This window comes from Canis lupus, chromosome 15, assembly GCF_003254725.2.
Source record: "Canis lupus dingo isolate Sandy chromosome 15, ASM325472v2, whole genome shotgun sequence".
Taxonomy (NCBI): Eukaryota; Metazoa; Chordata; class Mammalia; order Carnivora; family Canidae; genus Canis; species Canis lupus.
Window position 1 is genome coordinate 13,396,929 of NC_064257.1, and position 16,451 is coordinate 13,413,379.

The 16,451-nt window shown below is 37.9% G+C and overlaps 1 protein-coding gene across 6 annotated transcripts in view; it reads left to right on the forward strand.

Moving 5' to 3' along the window:
• The window catches only part of STIL (STIL centriolar assembly protein), a 62,403-nt gene that overhangs the window by 21,567 nt on the left and 24,385 nt on the right, over nt 1-16,451 (forward strand). For 5 of the 6 annotated variants that reach the window (XM_025420169.3, XM_049094417.1, XM_025420170.3 and 2 more), the window contains 4 exons: nt 4,534-4,648; nt 6,052-6,987; nt 9,313-9,478; nt 13,286-13,517. In XM_025420169.3, the coding sequence (XP_025275954.1) occupies nt 4,534-4,648; nt 6,052-6,987; nt 9,313-9,478; nt 13,286-13,517 (1,449 nt within the window). The remainder of the gene's footprint in view (nt 1-4,533; nt 4,649-6,051; nt 6,988-9,312; nt 9,479-13,285; nt 13,518-16,451) is intronic. The other variant, XM_025420171.3, reaches the window with a different exon arrangement.

The window sequence follows — 16,451 nt, forward strand, 5'->3', positions numbered from 1 at the left end:
GATGTTGGATGATAATTTTAATGAAGTGACAACTTTAATATGGTTGTCATTTGAGTTGCTTTATTACATGGGGGGAAAAGTGTCAAGAAATCATCTTGCTTAGGAAGAAGCATCCTGTTTTTGTTAGTTTGCCTTCTGTTTGTTCTTCTCTTCCTTATAGTTTTAAACCTGGGTCTATCAGAGAAACTACTGTAAGATGTAATTTCTCTACCTAAAAAATGAAATACGCTTGGGGAATATTAATTAAATAATGGCTGTGGCGTTTTGGGTCTGATAAACCTTTTCTGGTAAAAAAACATGTTCCTTTGTATTAGGGTTCTCCAGAGAAACAAAAACAGCAGGATGGAGAGAGAGAGAGGGAAAGATTTGTTTTATGAAATTGGCTTGTGCAATTGTGGAGGCTGAGAAAAGTTTCAGTTAGAGTCCAAAAGTGGTCTGCTAGCTGAATTTCCTCTTCTTGCTTTGTATGTTCTATTAAGGCCTTCAGTGACTAGATAAGGCCCATCCACATTGTGGAGGATAATTTGCTTTACTCGGTAGTCTGCTGATTTTAACGTTAATCTCATCTAAAAATACCTTCACAGAGAGACTCCTGAGTGGTTTAGTCAGTTAAGTGTCCCAACTCTTGATTTTGGCTCAGGTCATGGTCTCAGGTTTGTGAGATTGAGCACTGCGTAGGGCTCCACACTGTTTATAGAGCCTGCCTAAGATTCTTTTTCCCTCCCTCTGTCCCTCCTCTTTCCCTGATGCCCTCAAAAAAAAAAAACCTTCACAGAAATATCTAGAATAATGATTGACCAAATATCTGGTTATCATGGCCTAGCCAAGTTGACACATAAAATTAACCCTTCATGCTTTCTCATTCTTCTGTATGGCAGGTGGTGTGCTAAAAGCTGGGAATATGGTGGTATTAAAAACACTTGCAGGGCACCCGGGTGGCTCAGTGGTTGAGAGTGTCTGCCTTTGGCTCAGGTCGTGATCCTGGCGTCCTGGGATTGAGTCCCGCATCAGGCTCCCCGTGGGGAGCCTACTTTTCCCTCTGCCTGTGTCTCTGCCTCTCTTTTGTGTCTCTCATGAATAAATAAAAATCTTTAAAAAAATAAAATAAAAACAGTGGCAGACAGATTTCTTCCCTCATGGAATTTATATTCCAGTGATGAGGTGTTGATTGTTCTCCATATGATTGGAGAGGTCCATTAATTTAAGTTAGTAATTTGCCAAATATTTGGTATCCTCATTTGAAAGTTATTTTGGAATCCTGGTTCTTTGATGCTGTAGGTCTGAAAGTATTGTTTTCATTGTAAACTCTGCCCCCAAATTTGGGGATCAAACTCAGAACCCTGAGATCAAGAGTCATATCCTCTACTGAGCTAGTCAGGTGTCCTGACAATAAAACAACAATAAAACTATTGTTATTTTGACTTACCCTAGTAGTTAATTTGTCCTTTTCACAACTTTTTGACTATAACCTTAACCTGTCTTTGGACCCCTTTAATACTGCTTGTTTAATATCTTTCATGGGAAACAGAAGGTATAGGTTCATTGCAGATTATTGCCATTATTGAGAAAATGGCTTGACTTTTTTCATAGCATTCATTCATCTGTCCATAACACTTGATTGTATAGATGGAACTTATGGTACAATTTTAAAATAAAACAAATGCCAACTATACCAACTATTTATACAGGTCACAACATTCAAATCCTAGTTCTGAACATTATTCTTCCATCTGTAAAGTGGGAATTATGACTGAATCAGAAGTAGTTTCTTGTTGCTGCTCTAACAAATTACCACAAACTTGTTGACTTAAAAATAATACAAATTTATTGCCTTTCAGTTTTGGAGGACAGAAGTCTGAAATGGTATTTGAGGCTAAAATCAAAGTGATGATAGGGCTGCATTCCTTCTGGAAGCTTTAGTAGAGAACCCATTTTATTCCCTTTTCTAGCTTTTAGAGGCCATGTGCATTCTTTTTCTGGTGGCCCCTCACTCTCTCTTCAAAGCTAGCTTCTGACTTCTGCTTCTATCTTCAAATCTCCTTCTCTGACTCTGACCCTTTTGCCTCCATTTTATAAGGGCCCTTGTGATTACATTGAGCCTGCCTGGATAATCTAGGATAATCTCCACATATCAAGATCTTTAACTTAATCACATCTGCAAACTCCCTTTTACAATAAACATAGCCACAGGTTCTGAGAGGATTAGAAAAATACCTGAGTTATACTGTCTCCATCTTTGGGCGTTTTAAGTTATCCTTGAAATACATTAGGTTACTGGAAAACTATTCTTACAGCTTTTTCAGGAATACCTTTGGTGTCTTTTTAAGTCTTTATTCAAGATTTCATTGAATATTTAAAAAGCCAGATTAAGGAGACACATAATTTCTTTAGCGTTATTTTTGAAAACTGCCAACTTTCAACTCTGATCAAAACTTTAGTAACAGTCACTTTTAGATTTTAGTAAAATTTTTGTCTTACCTAAAGAACTGATCTTATAATTATACAACATAAAGTTTTTTCTTTTTGCTTTTGGTACTACAAAAGCTCAGAAATGAATTTTATTGCTCAATGTCAGAAATTTTATGTGGGTGTTGATATGTGTGTTATCATAAGTAGGTATGTAGCAAATATTAATTCTTGGGGCACCTGGGTGTGTCAGTCAGTTAAGCATCTGCCTTCAAGTCATGATCCCAGGGTCCTAGGGATTGAGCTCCGAGTCGGGTTCCCTGTGCAGCAGGGAAATCTGCTTCTCCCTCTTCCTCCACTCCTACCCCCTACTTGTGCTCTCTTCCTCTCTTTCTCAAATAAATAAATAAAATCTTTTTAAAAATATACTAATTCTTTACCACAAACTCAGGTTCAAAAAATGTAACTTTTTTTTCTTTTTAAAAGTAATTGAATTTAATTTCTAATTTGACTGTCCAATTGGTTATAGAAACCAAATTTCAGTCAATTCAAGGTCTCTTTATCCACTTTTCTGTGAAGTTATATGTAATTTGGAGGAATTAATGCTATGCCAAGAGTAATGATGTGGGATGACATGATTATCATGCAGCTAAGTTGCCATCTGCTCTGGTATTTTCTTTTACATCTGGTCTTTGGCAGTAGGTTTGTGCAGGCCTCCACTGTGATTTCCTTACTCTAGTCAGGTCCTTGGATCTCTGTCATGTCCATGCTGTACTGAGGCACAGTAGGTATCATAATATTCTCCATGTTACTCTTGGGTGCTAGGGGAGAACTTTGTAGACCCTGTTGCTTAAACACACCATGCAGACGTTCTGATTGTTTCATTGAAGCACCTCAGCACTGAAGGACCTGAGTGCTTCTCAGCCCACCAGGGTTTAGGGCAAAGTTCTCCCCTGCTGTCCGACCTTCACATCTACCTGGGCATTTCTGTTGTGCTCCCTGCCAGGATATAGGACCCTTTCTGAGGGAGTCCATCATTGTCTTAACTCTTAATTTCCTTCTGGCTTTTCTCTTTCCTGAACTCATCCTGTTGAAACTTTATCTAGGATGCAAAAAAAACCTGATGTGTATAGTCTTCCAGATTTTAGTCTTAAACTCTAAATTTGCCTTTTGAAACTCATTACCAGCACTCAAGGTTTGTTGTGTTCCGTTGGGGTAGGCCCCTGTGATGCAATGACTACAACTGACTTGGTAGGAGGAGGGACCTCAGTTAATGTCCCATCAGAGATGTAAGTGTACAGGAAAATGTAACAGTTTCTTATTGAGTTCCCTTTTTAACACAGTGTTTAATGCAATAAGTGTACAGATTTATCACCAGTTTATAAGGTTTTTTTGGCGAGCACTATGCGGTATTTATAACTACATTCCTCAAAGTGGTTAATTAGAAAATAGCTTGGTAACTATTGGTATTTTGCAACTTTAAGGAAAACTGAGTTAAACTTCCCATGATCAGGCAAAGGGAGGTAGTTTATTATGCATGAATCTGACTGGACCAGCTTTTCTAGGCCACTAACACTAGCCCGAAAAACAAAATAATCTATGGTTGTCAGATACTAAATTAAATGATCCAGATGCTACTGGGGATTATTAAAGGACTTTATTCAGGGTAGCCTCCATGGCGCAGCAGTTTAGCACCGCCTGCAGCCTGGGGTGTGATCCTGGAGACCTGGGATTGAGTCCCACGTCAGGCTCCCTGCATGGAGCCTGCTTCTCCCTCTGCCTGTGTCTCTGCCTCTCTCTCTCTCTCTCTCTCTGTGTCTCTATGAATAAATAAATAAAATCTTTAAAAAAAAAAGGACTTTATTCAGTTTCAAAAAGAAAGAACAAATAAACAAATAGAGCAGCCCAGGTGGCTCAGCGGTTTGGCGCCACCTTCAGCCTGGGGCGTGATCCTGGAGACCACCTGGGATCGAGTCCCATGTCCGGCTCCCTGCATGGAGCCTGCTTCTCCCTCTGCCTGTCTCTCTCTCTCCTTTCTGTGTATTCTCATGAATAAATAAATAAAATCTTAAAAAAAAAAATAAACAGATTACTGAAGACTTTTCTTTACTCCCCTCTATTCTTTAGGTCTTCCCAAAAGTTATCTCCAGGAAAAATGCCAATAAATGATCATGACTCTGGTGTTGAAGATGAAGATTTTTCTCCAAGACCAATTCCTAGTCCTCATCCTGTGAGTCAGAAGGTATTATTGATCTTGTGAAGAACCCACCTATGTGTTTATAAACCTAAAATCTGGGACACCTGGGTGGCTCAGTGGTTGAGCGTCTGCATTTGACTCAGGTTGTGATCCCTGGGACCTAAAGTGTAGTCCCACATCGGGCTTCCTGCATAGAGCCTGCTTCTTCTCCCTCTGCCTATGTCTCTGCCTCTCTCTGTGTCTCTCATGAATAAATAAATAAATCTTAAAAAAAAAAAAAACTTAAAATCTTTTCATGTTATTCAATAATATTACCTCAAGCTTATTTAAGTTTTATTCGAAGATCTGTCTAGCTATACATCTGTGTGGCTATTATCTGTATACACAGATATAGTTATTTCTCACAGGTACATGTAATTATTATGTTGTATATGTAATAATGTATATATATATGTGTACATATTCTAGTAAGTACATGTAATTATACTTCCAGAGAAAACTGAGGCACAGATTGGTTAAGTTGCCTACCCAGTATTAAACAACTAGTAAGTAGTAAAGCTGGGATTCAGGAGGTTTGGAATTCAGTAAAAATAGTAGTTCAGAAGATTTGGTTTCAGAACATGGTGCTATTAACCCATATAGACTCAACATTCTATACTATCACTAGAACTTCACATTGATTCTTATCACCAAATCTGAGAAAACAAACTTGATTTTGGAGATTGCAGTAATCTCTGTCATAATTTTTTGACTGCAGGCAACCAGTAGTTTATTGTGGAACTGTTGTGCCTTAATTGGACCAATTACTTATTAGAAGAAAAAGGAATGGGAAAGATTTTTAAAAATGAATAACAAATTGTAACCAAATTCACCATAGTGAATATTTAGTTTACTTTTTTCTGTTCTCTTCCAACTCCTAGTCACTATCAGTAAAAAGAATAACAGTGAATACTTTCACTTAGTATAAGAATTATTAAAATACTTATCAGGTCTTTTGTTACTTAAAATGCAGCAACATTATTTGTTACAAGATCTATTGGAGCATTCTGCCAGTGATAAGTTTTTTGCAGAGAGAGGGTTAAAAAAGTCTATTTTATTTATTTATTTATTTATTTATTTATTTATTTATTTATTTATTTATTTTTAAAAAGTCTATTTTAAAACAGTTTCCCATATTGTGCTATGTTATATAAGCAACATTAATCAGTGTTCCAATAAAAGGAATTCCATTGTTAAGTAAGTTTGTAAGGACAAGGACCTTGTTTATTTTACTCACAACTGTATTCCTAGTGCTAGCATGTAGAAGGTGCCTAGAAAATATATGTCAACTGTCTAAAGAATAAGTACTTTTTAATAAGTAATTGGATATAATTTGGAAAATATTAGTTTGAAGAAAGTGCAACATACTAAAAAATACTTTTCCTCTTTCATTTCTTTCCCGTTTATAGGTTCCTAAGATCCAACCATCAGTTCCTGAACTTTCGCTTGTGTTGGATGGCAATTTCATAGAATCTAATCCTCTGCCTAAGCCATTGGAAATGATGAATAGTGAAAATCCTTTGTTGATTAACCACTCTGAACACTTGGAGCCATTGCAACCCCAGCTTTACGATGACAAATGCAGCCTAGAAGCCAAAGCTGGAGAGCTTTCCTTGAGAGGGCAACCAAATCAATTAACCCAGAGCACTGTTCCTTTGAAACATGGCAGAGTAAGGCAGCCATCTACCTGTAAGAATGGGAACTCCCACATCAGGAACAGTGTTAAGCCATCTTCCATTAATAGGCCGTCTCTTGATACAGATGTACACAAAGAAGAATATCCTGTAAGATCCTCCGCGTTGAATTCCAAGCAGTCTTCTCTTGCCTCATGGTCTCAACCACACAATTTTGTTTTTTCATCCCATAATTCAGGAAGACCAATGGAACTTCAGATACCTACTCCATCACCACCGTCTTACTGTCCTACAAATGTTTGTGGTTGTTGTCAGCATCATGGCTGCATGCAGTATAGTCCAATAAATTCTTGGCAAGGAATGAATACAGTAGGGTCTGTTCAAGACCTCCAGTCTGAAGCCCTTCACAAGCATTCATTATTTCACCCAGGTGGATGTCCAGCACTGTACCCTAATGCATTCTGTTCTTCAAGTAGTCCTATAGCCTTGAGACCTCAGGGAAACACGAGTACTTGTTCTCCCCACAGCATTGTAGAACCATCACCTGTGGCAAGACTACCTTCGCATGTGGACTCCTGTAACCCATCACCTTGTGCAGTATGCATGCACACACCCAAGACTGGGTCAGATAATGGAATGATGGGACTGTCTCCAGATGCTTATAGGTTCCTCACAGAACAAGACAGACAGCTGAGACTGCTTCAGGCACAGGTTTGCGAGCTTTTTTAGTTCCTTTTTTTTTTTTTTTTTTTAGATTTATTTATTTATGATAGAGAGAGAGAGGCAGAGACACAGGAGGAGGGAGAAGCAGGCTCCATGCCGGGAGCCCAACGTGGGACTCGATCCTGGGGCTCCAGGATCGTGCCCTGGGCCAAAGGCAGGCGCTAAAACACTGAGCCACCCAGGGATCCCCACTTTTTTAGTTCTTTTAAATTCTTGGTTTTAATATGGTTTCTAAAAAATAACTGGCAATTCTTCAGTAATTACATTTTATGGAGTAAAATTGTAGAATATCAAAACTGGAAGGAACCTTGGAAACTGAATTCTGGTTCCTGTTGTTTCACAGATAAGCAAAAAGACGATTAGACAGAGAAAATAATTTACCCAATGACACATTGCTAGTTAGGAGTAGAGCTGGGACTGGAAAGCAAACCTTCTCTTCTCTGTCTTGTACATATCCTAATCTACAACATAACTACCTTTGTCTTTGATTTGTCGACCTCAAATGAAAAGTCTGTGTAGTGTACTAAGCCTTGGTATACAACCAAAGGTAGCAGAGTAGGATTTAAACTTATGTCCTCATGACACCAAAATCCACATAAACCACTCTATATATGCTATTTTGTATTAGTAATGCAGGTTATATTTCTACTGATCTTAATAATTTATTGATAATTTATATTTTTGTATATTAATAAAATTAGTTTGCTGAAATTAATGAGACAAATTGAACACAATAGTATAATTTATAGGGAAATAGAAAATCATAGTGTTTAAAAAGGGAGGCTCTTCCAGTCCTAAGTGTATACACAAGAAAAAGAAAAAAATATGCTCACATAAAAACCTATACACAGGGCAGCCCCCGGTGGCTCAGTGGTTTAGTGCCACCTTCAGCCCAGGGTGGGATCCTGTAGACCAGGGATCGAGTCCCACATCAGGCTCCCTGCATGGAGCCTGCTTCTCCCTCTGCCTGCTTCTCCTTCTGCCTGTATATGTCTCTCATGCATAAATAAATAAAATCTTAAAAAAAAAAACAAAAAACCTATACACAAATGTTCATACCAACATTATCTATAATAGCCAAAAATGAAAACAGTCCAGTGTCCATCAACTGATGAATGGGTAAACACAACATCCACACAATGGGATATTATTCAACTATAAAGTACTGATAGATACAACAACACGGATGAACTTTGAAAATGTTATGCTTAAGTGAAAGAAGCAAGATACAACGCCACGTACTGTGTGGTTTCATTTATGTAAAATGTCTGGAATAGGCAAATCTGTGGAGACAGAAAGTAGATTTGTGGTTGCCAGGGAATGGGTGTGGGCAATAGTGAGTCCCCACTAATGGGTAAGGTTTTTTCAGCGGATTGTTGAAAATGTCCTAGAATTAGATGGTGGTGATGGTTACAAACTTTTTGGTGGCTTTGCTAAAAACCACTGACTTGTACACTTTAAGGGGATGAGTTTTATGGTATGTAAGTTACATTTTAGTTTTAAAAGGAACAGGGAACTGTTTGGTGTTTGAACCTCAGCTTTGTTACTTGTTAGTTACATGAGTTGGCCAAATAACTTCATTTATAATTTCTCAAGTTTTCTTCTCTGTAAAGTGTGTTTAATAGTAGTACATTCTTCATGGGGTGGATTGTGATAAGCAAACATAAAGGCTCTTACTATAGTGTCTTATAAACAGGAAGCACTCAGTAAGTAAGTGTTTGCTACTATTGTTAATAATTCCAGTTTTAGCATGGCCAAACATGGGCTATTCTGATTAACCTTTATAAGAAGAACCTTATATAAAAAATGTTCACAATTTGGTAAGGAGTTAGAATATAATTCTTATCTTACTTTTGACTTATAAGTGGAATAGGAATGAAATACTGATTTGAAGTGTTAACATTCAGACTTTTTTTTTACACAAGTGTCAATTTATGAATGCCAGTTTAAATACCTTTATGTTTTCATTTTTAAATTTACACTTGGCCATGGGGCACTTACCTGGCTGGCTCAGTCAGTAGAACATGCAACTCTTGATCTCAGAGTTCTACATTCAAACCCCACGTTTGGCATAGAGTTTACTTTAAAAAAAGATAAAACTTACACTTCACCTACTTAAGTGCTTCTTAATAATGAAGGATAGTGATTTCTGCATTGAATAGTTTTATGGTATGATCTACCTGAATTATGAGAAGATAGAGTTAAAAGTCAGTTATTTATAACTGGGGCACTTAGTAATTCATTTTTAAACTCCACTAACAATTTGGTTGATTACTTCACTACCAGTTTAAAATATGTTTTTAATTAATACAGATTCAGCGTTTATTGGAAGCACAGTCTCTGCAGCCCTGTTTCCCTAAGACAACCTCTGTTGAAGACACAGTGCAAGCTGCAAGACAAATGGATCTGGTTTCCATGGAAGCACAGTCTTCCCCTGGCTTGCACATGAGAAAAAGTGTAAGCATTGCTGTGAGCACAGGTAATGTCTTTTTTTTTTTTATTTGTAAGGAATTTTTTTTTTTAAACTGCTTTTCATATCACTTTAAAATTTATACATTAAATTGGTGTGTGGTACAAACAGAACCAAAGCCAAGGTGAAGAGAGTATCACTTAAGTCTTCGTGTAATTTTACTTTTTGTGAACAAGAACTGTATCTGAAAACAAATGTGAGTCCACCCGACATATAATACATATTTTTACTACTTTCCTGGACTGAACCCAATTCTTATAAGAAAAGTCATCTGTGTCTTGAGGGATCAGGGAAGGTTTGTTTCATCCGTGCATTATTACTAATTCTGGGCATTGAAGGGTATGTAGGGTTTTAGTCGATGAAGTAGAGAGAAGGTAGAACAGGGTGGGTAGAGAAAATAGCAGGGGTGCAGTGAGAAAGCAGGGCTCTGAATCGTCCAGTGTGGTCCTGCCTATGGAGAGCGCTTATTATATCGTCTCTTTTATTTGATAAACAACATTGAAGGCCTTTTTGAAAAATCAATTAATAATGTAAATGACCTATATTTGTTTACATGTTTGTTCACTACCAGACCATGAGATCTTTAAAAATGTCTTCAAGAATGTCACCAAGACCTAGCAAGATGCCTAGTACATAGGATGATGATGGTAGGAATGAAGAGAAAGAGTTGTGTAGGGTGATAGGTTTTGATAACTAACTGGATGTGGTGATTGGAAGAGGTAGGATTCTACAGTTACTAAATGTGATATAATACCCTGGTTTGGATCCTGAAACAGAAAAAAGAACATTAGTGGAAAAATCAGTGAAATCTAAATAAAGTCTGGAGATTTAGTTAATTTTAATGTACCAATATTGGTTTCTTGATTTTGAAAAATGTGCCATGAAAAAAAAAAAATTAAAAAAAAAAAAAAAAAAAAAGAAAAATGTGCCATGATAATGTAAGGTGTTACCATCAGGGCAAACTGGTGAGGAGTATACGGGAACTTTATCTTCTCTATGAATCTAGAATTATTCTAATATTAAAAGTGTATTAAAAATGAAAATAAAAGTTACTCCAGGATTTTCAGCTTAGATGACCTAGGGAAGGCATGTTAGAGAAGCAAAAGAGAGAGGATGGAGTTCACTCTAAGTAATCTGTTGAATTTGAGCTGCTTTGGGAAATGAAGATGGTGATACTCAAACATTTGAGGAATGAAGATGGTTTGGTGACCTAAGACTTGAAAAAGTAACAGATGAAGATTTGAGAGGGAGAAAAGGAAGGAAGACAGATTTCTATATTCTATCTCTGAACCCATTTGTTAACTGTTAACTGCAAGGAGGGAGAGTGGAGGAAGAAACTCATGTACATTTATAAGTCAGACATTACTGAGTATTAGGCAAGATTCTTTGGCTGCAAGTAATATAAACCACTTTGAAATAATTTAAGCAAAAAAATAATAATAATTTAAGCAAGGAAGAAGAATTTACTGGAAGGATAGGAGGATGTTTCATGAAAACCAAGGCCAAGAATGGGCTGGACTTCAGGAAAAGACTAGAACTAGAAACTGGAATACCATTAAGACTATCCAGCCTAGTCTACATGGCTGTTTTACCCAGTTTTTTCTAGCTCACCTAAAGCTCCAAAGTATATGTGTTATACAGTTTTAGCCATGTACACAAACCAGGTTACTGTCCTTCAGTCTTATTTCAAATTGCAGAGAACCTGAATGACCTAGCTTGGATTAGAGTTCTATCCCTGGTTCAATGGTAAGGGGATTGAGAAGCATGTAATAGGGACATAACTGCCGGAGTCTCACCTTTGTTAATTGCAGGGACGGGTGACAGTTACCAAAGAAAGTGTGTGTGTGTGTGTTGTAGAGGGATGGTGGACAAGGAGTTGGTGGGTATTGTGAGCTAATCAAACATAGGTACCAAACATACCAAAAAGTGTAGTATCCTACTAGAAAACTCTGTACTTTTACTGTATTATAGCTGCCTCTCATCTGTATCTGTATCTCTATCTGTACTAGACTGTAAACTTTTGGGATCTGGAACACTGCCTTATTCCACTATTGTATCTCATTCACTAACATGATTCCTAAATCATAATGTGTGCTGAATAAAAGATAATTGAATGAAGTCATTTACATGGTTAAGCTGATATTGTGAAACTGTCTTGAAACTTCAGGTATTCAGCGTGGATGACCTGGGGTAGTTATTACTTATATGCAGAAAAAAGCATTATTAATAATTATTAGAACTAAATGGCTTTTAAAAGCATGTTTATTCTACAATGATGATTAATTTTCTGAAGGTATATATTAGTAAATATTCCAGAAAAATAGCAATACTTACATAAATTTTTCATAATTGTTTTTTCTTTTAAGATTTATTTATTTATTTGAGGGCACCTGGGTGGCTCAGCTGGTTAAACGTCTGCCTTAGCTCAGGTCATGATCCCAGGGTCTTGAGATTGAGTCCCGCATCAAATTCCATGCTCAATGGGAAGCCTGCTTCTCCCTCTACCTCCTCCTCCTGCTCTCTCTCTCTCACACACTCTCTCTCAAATAATAAAATCTTTTTTAAAATTTTTTAAAAATATGGGGGAGCCTGGGTGGCTCAATGGTTTAGCGCCACCTTCAGCCCAGGGCCTGATCCTGGAGACCCAGGATCGAGTCCCATGTCAGGCTCCCTGCATGGAGCCTGCTTCTGCCTCTGCCTGTCTCTCTGCGCACCCCCTTCTGTGTCTCTCATGAATAAATGAATGAAATCTTAAAAAAATTTTTTTTTAATTTAAAAAATATTTAATTGAAAAAGAACGTGTGTGAATGTGATTGGTTGGGGGTGGGGCATAAGGAGAGAGTCTTAAGCAGACTTCTCACTGAGTACAGTGCCTGTAATGGGGCTCAATCTCATGACCCCAACATCATGACCTGAGCCAAAACCAAGAGTTGGACACTTAACCAACTGAGCCACCCAGGGTCCCCAAACATCTGATTTTTAAATACTTGCCTGATATTACATAAGTCTGGTATGTCTCTAAATATTCTCATAAATATTGTATTTAAGGATAGAAATCAGAGAGCCTAGCAACTGGTATTTTATATATTTTCCCTTGTTTTTCAGAACAGCAGTTATCTGCACATACACATACACCCCAAATCGTATTCAGAACCTTCTTATGTGTAGCATGTCATTTGAGAGCCATACTTCTTGAAGAGACAGGGCCCAGAATATCTCCTTTCCCTTTGTATCCCAGGTGGTTTTTTGTTTTTACCTTTTTTATTTTTTTTATTATTATTATTTTTTGTCAAATTTTTTAAAAGATTTATTTATTGATTTATTCATGATAGACACAAAGAGAGAGAGAGAGAGAGAGAGGCAGGGACACAGGAGGAGGGAGAAGCAGGCTCCAGGCCAGGAGCCCGACGCAGGACTCGATCCTGGGACTCCAGGATAGCGCCCTGGGCCAGAGGCAGGCGCTAAACCGCTGAGCCACCCAGGGATCCCAGTTTTTACCTTTTTAAGTAGGCTCCACACACAGTGTGGACCCCAACATGCTTCAACTCACAGCCCTGAGAGCCATCTAATCTGGGCTGAAATCAAGAGTCAGACACTTAACCAACTAAGCCACCCAAGCACACCCCCCCCCCCACCTTTGTACACCAATTTTCCATCTTTTCACCTTACTCTTTATGGCATTTCTGAGAAGATATAATCTGAAAACATTTCTAGGTAATTGTGTTAAAATAATACAGTTAGTCTTAGAGGTTTGCAGAAGATTATTTTTATAGTAGAATATTTGTTTCAGTATCTGGTTAATCATTTAACCTCCAGGTGCCAGCTTGTTTTGGAATGGAGCAGGTGATAATCAAGAGCCTGAATCTCAGCTAAGGCAAGATGATACCAAGATTTCCAGTGAGGACATGAATTTTTCTGTTGATGTTAATAATGAGGTCACAAGTCCTCCATGTAGCACGTCTTCATTAAAAGCAGTTGATATTCCCAGCTTTGAAGAAAGCAACATTGCTGTGGAAGAGGAATTTAATCAATCACTTTCTGTATCCAAGTAAGGTGTCTTTGAACATTCATCCCCTTTTTTTTCTTTTTAAATTCTAATCTTTTTGGTGTTTTAACTCAAACTATTTGTTTTATAAATTGTATTTTCAGTAGTGTCTTTCCTGATAGGGTTCTTAGGAAATTGACAATTCTGGCCCCTCTATAACTATTCCCAGATGTCAGTCATCAGAAGTGTTTACAGTGTAGCTGAATCAGAACATCTGAAGAAAATTTCAGAAATATATATACTTAGGCCTCACTGTAGAGATTCTGATAATTAGGTCTCAGATGGAGATGGGGCCCTGAAATTTATAAATTTTTAAAGATTCTGCATATTGCAATTATATATAATAATTTATTTTTGAAAAATATAGCCTGAATATTTACATATGAAGTGTTATCTGAGATTTACTTCAAAATAACTTGGTGAGGGGGATCCCTGGGTGGCTCAGCAGTTTAGCATGTGCCTCTGGCCCAGGGCTTGATCCAGGGGCCCAGGATCGAGTCCCATGTCGGGCTCCCATGTCCCTCTGCCTGTGTCTCTGCCTGTCTCTCTCTCTCTGTCTCTCTCTGTGTGTGTCTGTCATAAATAAATAAATAAATCTTTAAAAAATAATAATAACCGGGTGAGGAAAAAAAGGAAAAAAAAAACCAACCTGGGGGAGAGTAAATGGCTAGAGGTATAATTAGAATAAGGTTCATTGTAAGTAGGGTTTTTTTTTTTTTTTTTTTTAAGATTTATTCATTTAGAGAGAGAATATGTTTGTGGAGGGTGGGGGCTTGGAGCAGAGAGAGAAGGAGAGAGAGAACCTCAAGCAGACTCCATGCTCAGCTTGGAACCTGACACGGGGCTCGATCCCAGGACTGTGAAATCATGACCTGAGCTAAAGTCAAGAGTCAGCCACTCAACCAGCTGAGCCACCCAGGTGCCCTGTGAATAGGTAATCTTTAAGTCTGTGTATAATGGTTGTTATACTATCTATCCTCTTCTGTGTTTAAAATTTTTCAGGAATTTTTTTAAGTTTTTTTTTTTTTTTTTTTTTTTTTAAGATACTTATTTTTTTGTGTGTGAGAGAGAAAGCTTGTGCATGAGCAGGAAGAGGGGTGGGGGCAGAGGAGCAGGCTCCTCACTGAGCAGGGAGCCTGATGCAGGACTCAATCCCAGGACTCTGGGATCATGACCTGAGCCAAAGGCAGACGCTCAACCGACTAAGCCACCCAGGTGCCCATGAAGATTGGTTTTTGTTTTGTTTTGTTTTGTTTTGTTTTACTTTATTAAACAAGGATCTCAAAGTAATTTGGATCTTCAGGATATTAGGAAACAATTTTAACTATCTTTGAGCTTCTGATAAGTGCTGTCACAGAACTAGGCCCTAGAGATTGAGCAGTAGGTTAGAAAAAACTGCTAACTTCTTAGAATTTCCATGACTTGGAGAGGTAAACATATTATTAACAAATAATTTAATTTCACATAATGACAACAACAGTTCTGAAGAAAATAAACCAGAGTGGTCAAGTGGAGTGTACCTAGGATGGTAGCATGGAAGTGAGGACTATATTAAGTAGGTGGTGGTAAAGGAAGCCTTCCCTGAGGAGTTAACAATTTGAGCAGTGATTAGAATAACAAGGAGGAGCCAGCTCTGAGAACACCTGAAAAGTGTTCCAGGTGGAAGAAATGTCGGGTGTAGACCCTGAGGTGTGCACAAAAGCTTGACAGTTCAAATTAAGTGGGGGCTTTGGAGGATGTGGAAAAGAGCTTTGAATTTATTCTATGCTTATTAAATCCAGGAGGGATTTTAGACAACAGAATGATAATGATTTTTCAGTTTTTAAATAGCTGTTCTGTGGCAAATGAACTGATGGAGTTTAGAGTGGAAATAGGGAAACTGGTTAGTATAGTAAAGGCCAAGTGAGAGAGCTTGGACTTGTGGAAGTATTGGGAGGAATCAGGTATAGAATAAACAATAAACTTGGAAGTAGAGGAATGATATAGGTATAAAACACCATATGTAACAGTTAAAAGGCGAATTTGGTGGTGGGGTGGCATGGGGCAGACAACTGATTTTTTTCTTAAGATTATTTATTTGAGAGAGAGACAATGTGAGAGAAAGCATGAGCAGAGGGAGAGGCAGATGATGAGGGAAAAGCAGACTCTCCACTGAGCAGATTCTCCCTATGCGGGGGTCAATCCTAGGATCACAACCCGAGCCAAAGGCAGATGCCCAACCAACTGAGCTACCAGGTACCCCCAATTTTTTTTTTTTTTTTTTAGGATTTTATTTATTCATGAGAGAGACAGAGAGAGAGAGACAGAGACAGGCAGAGGGAGAAGCAGGCCCCTCCCAGGGAGCTCAATGCGGGACTCAATCCATGGACCATGGATCACACCCTGAGCTGAAGGCAGACAGATACTCAACTGCTGAGCCACCCAGACGTTCCACCCCTGATTATTTTTTTAAATTATAAACCTTGTGATAATATTTGGCTTTTTTTTTTTTTTTTTTTTTTGCTTGATACATTCTAGGTACATTTTATTTTATTTTTAATTTAAATTTTAGGTAGTTAACATACAGTGCAGTATTGGTTTCTGGAGTAGAATTCAGTGATTCCTCACATATGACACCCAGTGCTCATCACAACGAGTGCTCTCCTTAATACCCATCACCTTTCTAGTCCATCTCCCCCACCCACATCCTTCGATCAACCTTCACTTTATTCTCTGTTGTTAAGAGTCTCTTATGGTTTGTTTCCCTCTCTCCTTTTTTCTTTTCCCCTTTCCCATATGCTCATCTGTTTTCTTTCTTAAATTCCACATATGAGTGAAATCATGTGATATTTGTCTTTCTCTGATTCATTTCACTTAGTATATATAGTACATTCCAGCTCCATCCACATTGTTGCAAATGGCAAGATTTCATTCTTTTTTTTATTTCATTCTTTTTGA